Below are 6,610 nucleotides of genomic sequence, written 5' to 3'. Positions count from 1 at the left end.
CACAACACAATATCTCGTACTTCAGAGGAGCAACAACATAAAACAGACTGAATTAAGGTTGAGGACAATTGGGCTGTTAAGAAAACTCTCCCAAAAAATAATCAAGGATTCCTACTCCACCTCCTAGACTCCACACACACACTTTCGAAAGTACTATATGGTAAATATCAGAAAGTAAAAAAGGATTCTACTGATAACAAAACACACTAACTTTTTTTTAAAATTCTAGTTTTTGCAAAAATCAGACTGTTCCTCCATGGGATATGTTACACTTCAGAAACTTGTTACACAACTGTGATGCCTGCAGCCAATGCTAGTTATGTTTCCCTCTCCTTTCTGTATTTTACTTTATAACAGAAAGACTGTTCAGATTTCACAACTCTAAATCATGTTGGGAAAAAAGTTGGTGACTGCACAGAAGAGAGGGGAGACAAGAGCCCTGTGCCTGGGACTGGGAATGGTCACCTGCTCCATGATGATGTACTTTTTTATTGGGATCACCATTGTGCCATTCTACACTAAAAGGTAATAACGGTCATTTATTTATGAATACAAAGCTATTTCTTTTTCGTGTCAGCAAACACAATTATTAAAACAGTGCTGAAATATGTTAGTATCTTGTACAGTAAATAATACATTCTTGAAGTACTCATAAGAATTTCAGAAGAAAAAGAAAGAAAAAAGCAAGAAAAAAGCAAGTCAAGAAGTCATCATGTATTTACATGTAAGCACAAGAGGGAATGATCATCCTGGGCTAGAATGAAAACAGACTAAACCAAAACACTTACTATGAAAACTTATAAAATAGAAAACAACCATGCTTACCAAAGCTTGATAATGGAAAGCTGTCTTGCACAAATTAAAAAAAAAAAAAACAACAGCATGCTTTTCCATGTGCAGAAGGGTGTATTGTTTTTAATAAAACTATAAAAATTTGAGCAACAGAACTCATGGCAAAATCGTTCCGTCAAGAATCTGCACCTTCCCTCCAACTCAATCAGCATGAGAAACTACCACCTTCAGCAGCCCCGTCTGCCACAACAAATGTTGCAGAACACAAAAAATGCTGAAAAGTTACTATTACCCACATTTTTATTTCATTTTGCAAATTCTGCCTCCACACACAGAATCAATCTGCAAAAAACCAAAGTAACAAGACAAAGAGCACACTTTGGTTTTTCATCCTTGAAGATTTGGATGGAGAAAGTAAATACATCCGCTTCATTCTCCTTGCTAAGAGAACCTTTATGCTCATAAACTTTTGAAAAACATTATCTTTAAAACAGAGTAATTTGCATTTATTTTATGTGGTTTCCAGCCTCCTGATTACATTACAAAAGACATTTGCATGTGAAAAGATTAGTTTCTTAAGAACTGGAGTGAGACTATTTCTTTACTTTTTTGCCAACAAAGTCTACAGTAAGCAAAAAGTTTACTGTTGTATCCATAATAAAAGAGTAACTTTTGAGAAAAAGGGGTAAGTAATAGCAAAAAATTAACTTCTGCCAGATAAAATCCCACTACTTATTCATGCAAAAGATTCATGTAATAAAGAAAAAGATAAAGGGGAAAAACATGGGAACTGATTTGAATTCTGAGAATTATTGAATGAAATTAGTCAAAATTTCTGATGATTTCTGATACATCAAAAGCTCTGTGATGCTCAAGCAGGTTTCAAATCATGTTAGGCTTTTCCAGTGTACTGCACTTCCAAATATTTACTACCAAACATTAAAATCTAGTAATTTTTCTTTCTTGAGTAACACTTAAGGTTGATTACAGATAGGGTTAGATTTTAAGTTCGAACTACAGAATGTGTAACAAACAACAAAAAAAACACTTTCCTGCCCCGCTTTCCTACAGCAGCCCTTTGCCAGGCACAGCCATCGATTCAGGGTGGGCAAAGCTCACCATGCCAGGACTGGGCAGCCATGAACTCTACCCATGCCACCACTCCCAGCTGGCACAAACAGACACATCTCCAGCATGCGACTCCTAACAGATGCTGCCAACATATTTAAAAGCAATATCTTTTGGTTTGTTTTTTAGTGTTTGGACAACAGAGTCTGTGTGCAAGGTACTCAAAGCCAACATCAAGGACAAAGCTCTCTGCCCCAACAGCGAAGGCACAGAGGATGAGGATATCTTTCCTTACCCCTGTCTACAGGTGTGGGTTAATCTGACAGCCTCAGGACAAGAGGTTATGCTCTATCAGACTGAAGATACACTGGAAAGAAATCCTAAGGTACTTGCAACAGATTGAATAATGCTAACACCTTTGCTGCTAACACCTTTGAGGAGAAGGGCTGATTGTTTTTAAACCAAGCAGCAGAGTAAGAGTAGGAGCTGTTCGTCTTTTACATGTTAGTGTCTGTGCTTACACCAAGGCATTTTTAAAATATTCCAGAAATTACAGTTTTGGATTTTGTTTTAAACATTACATCCATCATTAAGTTAATACTTGCTCGGCAATTATACCAACCAAAACATGAATGAATAACATTTTTGAACAGTTCAAAAATATGCAGGTCTCCTAGTTGAAGGCCAATGGTGAGAAATAGTTTATAAGCGGTGGTTTGCTCACTTGCTGGTTGAATTATCACAGGAGAGACTTGAAGTTAAAAGCTATTCTAAATAATGGCACAAATCCCAATTTTACTTGCATTTGAGGTGTGCGATACGAACCAACGAATAAAGAAAGCTCAGAAAGGGGAGATGAGGGTATTTTTGGGAACACGATACACATTTTAGATAGAAAGGAGAAGAAAATCAGTAATTTTGGAAGATGATCACCCAGAAGACTGGTTTGTCTTTGATTTAGTCTGCAAGTGTTTCTGGAGAGTGTGGCAGCAGAAACCTGGACTCATGGAGAAGGCAGTGGTGCTGTAAGAAGCTCCTGTGTAAGGCAGAGACATTGGATATTGTGGTAGAGGTCTCCTGGTCCTTTTTTTAAGGATCTCTTCCCCATGGAATGAGTGCAGACCATGGGTGGGACAGAAACATGGGTGCACAGTATTCATTTGGCTTTAGAGGTTTGTGAAAGACTGGGGAACGGGAAAAAAGTAGAGCGTTATCCTTTTGTTTCTGCTTAGGAATCAGCAAAGAGCTCAACATTTTTAGGCTTGCTCACTGCCGTGGTTTAACCTCAGCTGGCAACTAAGCCCCACACAGCCACTTACTTGCTCCCTTTCCCCTGGTGCAATGGGGTAGAGAATCAGAAAAGTGAGAATATTCACGGGTTGAGATACAGGTAGTTTAACAGGTAAAGCAAAAGCCATGCACACAAGAAAAGCAGAACAAGGAATTCCTTCACTCCTTCCCGTGGGCAGGCAGGTGTTCAGCCATCCCCAAGAAAGCAGGGCACCATCACACACAACAGCGACTTGGGAAGACAAATGTCATCACTCCAAATATTCCCCCCTTCCTCCTCCTTCCCCCAGCTGTATACATTGAGCATGATGTAATACGGTGTGGAATATCCCTGTGGTCAGCTGGGGTCAGCTGTCCCAGCTGTGTCCCCTCCCAGCTCCCTGTGCACCCCTAGCCTGCTCGCTGGTGGGGTGGGAAGCAGAAGAGGCCTTGACGCTGTGTGAGCACTGCTCAGCAGTAAGGAAAACATCCCTGTGTTAGCAACACTCTTTCCAGCATGGATAAAACACAGCCCCATCCGAGCTACTGTGAAGGAGTTGAACTCTATCCCAGCCAAAACCAGCACACTGCCTCATAACCAGAAATGCTTCTACAGGTATACTGTCCCAAAGAAGGTCAGGTTCAGTTCAGCTCCAAAACCATGAGTATTTCACAAGCCTTCTTCCAGCTTAACACTCTCTAAGGTGCCATAAAGTCAAATTCAGATCTCGGATTCCCACAACTGACGCAGAACAGAATCCAAAACAAACCTGCTCGGACTACAAGTCTTCATCTTCTTAAAGCAACTAGATGAGTCTTCTTAAAGCAATATAGATGAGTTTCACACTGCAAATCTGATAGCATAAACCACTTCAACTGAAGAGAATTTTGCTAGCTAATGCTTATCTTTATAATGACTATCTCAGGGAAAGCTACATACAATGAAGTAGCAAAACAGAAATTATCCCCTGTAGACTGAAACAAGATAGTCTTGTTCACTACCAGAGGAGGTGATTTGCTGATTTCCTATCTCCTGTTTGCATTACTGCAAGTAATGTCAGGAACCACCCACTTTCTGCCTTGGCCCGTTTCCAGATTAACACACCTAAGCATTATTATACATGCAAAATAATATTGCAGAAAATAAACTGTTATGAACAACACAGGTGAGTACTTCAAAGTCTGGTAGTATTTCCACTAAAGAACTTTGTGTTATTACTACAGGTCAAAATAGTTTTGTGTTAAGAGAACAAGTAGGAAATCTCCAACAGCCATGCTTTCCTGTTACTCTTCTAGTCACAGCCAGAGGTACACAGGGAAGTAACTTTGTTTTCCTGGACACTGACAAGCCAGTTGTGAATTTCCGCACAGCTAACGCATTCGGCTGTGGTGGTGCCTAGAAGCTCTGTTAGGAGCATGAGCTCGGCACTGTAATAATAAAATGACAGTCCCAAAGACTGCGGTTTTATTTCCGGCACATGTGTGTTATTGGTTTCTAACAACATTACTCCAACCTATAAGTCTGCAAACTGGGGGCATAGACACACTGACAGAAACAGGGAAGCATGGCAAATGGGTTATGGACCTAAGGAAGCCAAGACTATCTCCAGGGATGCTCGCTAAACCACAGAAGATTTTACCAGTACTAGCATGTTTGCTTGACTCAAACTAGCTTAACTACAAACCCTGTATTAGATTATCTGTTACAATGAATCACCTTGATTTCTTATTCCAGTGCTCATACGTCCCAGACAAGTCGGACAGCTCTAAAGAAGTTAAAGCACGAATAGAAACAATTGCAAGCAATTTCAAAAAATACCAGACTTTCCCATGCTACTATGACCCAGGAGGAACACAGACCAGTGTCATTTTAAGCAGACTTTATCCCCCAAAAGGCCTCATCTTTGCTTTCCTTTGGCCTACACTCATGTTTACTGGTGGATGTCTGATTATTGTTCTGGTAAAAATTAGTCAGTATGTTTCTGTTCTTTCTGCTTGGCAGTAGGAAATAAATATCTAGCATAGATTGTTACAAGATATTCAAGTACCTTTGTTCTGCCTGTCTTCATCTGCATTTTGTGACTTTTAACATACCAGATGTTAATCCAAGGGCAGGTATTCCAGAAACATGAATGGCACCCACTATGGATGGCAATCCATTACACGAGGACAAAATATAAAACTGACTCCCAGGAATGCCTGAAAATGCCTCATAAGAACAGACTGAGTTACCATCTACTGTTTCCCTGGGTTTTCCGAGGTGCAGTTGCTTTATAGAGCTGTGATCCAGGTTTACTACTGAACTCTTGAGCCTCGCTTTAGACAGGGTCCTAATTTTCTGGCTGATTGAGACCAGTTGGTGCCAGGTCTATATACATCATTCCTAGCAGACACACCCTATATACTTCATTTCTGATGTATTCATGGCATATTCTTCTCTGTTGAGAAGAGAGTCATAAAATGGTTTGGGTTGGAAGGGACCTTAAAGATCATCTAGTTCCAACTCCCCTGTCATGGGCAGGGACACTTTCCACTAGACCAGGTCACTAAAAAAAGTTTTCTTATGGTCCAAAGAGATATTTGTTATCATGGATCTCTCCGCTCTTGAGGAAGGGGAAAACCACCCGAAAACAAACTACACACACACAGACATTAAGAAGTTTGCACTCTGAACATCTAACACCAATTGTGTATAAGGAAATATACGCATAAAGTATAGGGTATGGTAAAGAAGCTTATATTTGAAGTAAGTTTCTGTATTAAACTCAAATCTTAGCTTTGCTTTACTTTCAAATAAGTGTATTCTTCAAGAAAGGTTACCTGCCTGACGTTTGTGTAAGTTATAAAACTGTTAAGAAAAAGCAGTCACGATATAAAGAATATGATTATATAGTAGAAAACATCTGTGATGTCTTACTAAACACACTAATCAAATGTAACCACAGAAGTTTGCATGCTTAGCACAAAGATATGTCAACAGACACGTTTGTTTTAATGCCAAGATTCTTAGGAATGCTCTGATGCACGTACAGACAAGTTTTCTGTTCTCAGAATTAACTGTTTCTCTCAGCCAATTTTCAAACTGCTGCTGGACACAGGAGGAACGTGAGATACTTCCTGCATTCTGTATTTGACTGGCACTTGGGACACAAGCAGTACAAGGTTTTTGATCACACAGCTGATGAACCACTTAGTAGCTATCACTCACAGGAAAATGTCAGGGCTTAGATACAAACTTAAATTCATTAAACTGTAGTGGAAAAAAGGTATTCTCACTAATGTGGTACAGTTCTCTTGTTTATTGTATTGTAAAAAAGAGGAAGGCTGAAATATTAATTCATTACATGTGTTTTCAACATTACTGTGGAAGAGTGGCAGAGTTTGCTTTTCATCATGATCAGCAAACAAAATTAGACTGGGATAGTACAAAACAGCAGTTATCAACATCAGCAACAGTCGTTCAACATGCCAAAACTGGAGG

The 6,610-nt window shown here is 39.6% G+C and overlaps 1 protein-coding gene across 1 annotated transcript; it reads left to right on the top strand.

Annotated features, from left to right (window-relative positions):
* Positions 1 to 388: 388 nt before the first annotated feature.
* Positions 389 to 5,134, top strand: KCNMB1 (potassium calcium-activated channel subfamily M regulatory beta subunit 1). The gene is made up of 3 exons (XM_009991670.2): positions 389 to 525; positions 2,050 to 2,245; positions 4,865 to 5,134. The coding sequence occupies exons 1-3, from the start codon at positions 389 to 391 to the stop codon at positions 5,132 to 5,134; spliced, it is 603 nt and encodes a 200-aa protein (XP_009989972.1).
* The last annotated feature ends 1,476 nt before the right edge of the window (positions 5,135 to 6,610 follow it).

Source organism: Tauraco erythrolophus, chromosome 16 (assembly GCF_009769465.1).
Source record: "Tauraco erythrolophus isolate bTauEry1 chromosome 16, bTauEry1.pri, whole genome shotgun sequence".
In the NCBI taxonomy this organism is placed as follows: domain Eukaryota; kingdom Metazoa; phylum Chordata; class Aves; order Musophagiformes; family Musophagidae; genus Tauraco; species Tauraco erythrolophus.
Note: the sequence above shows the minus strand (reverse complement) of the source record. Positions and strands in the feature narration are given on the sequence as shown.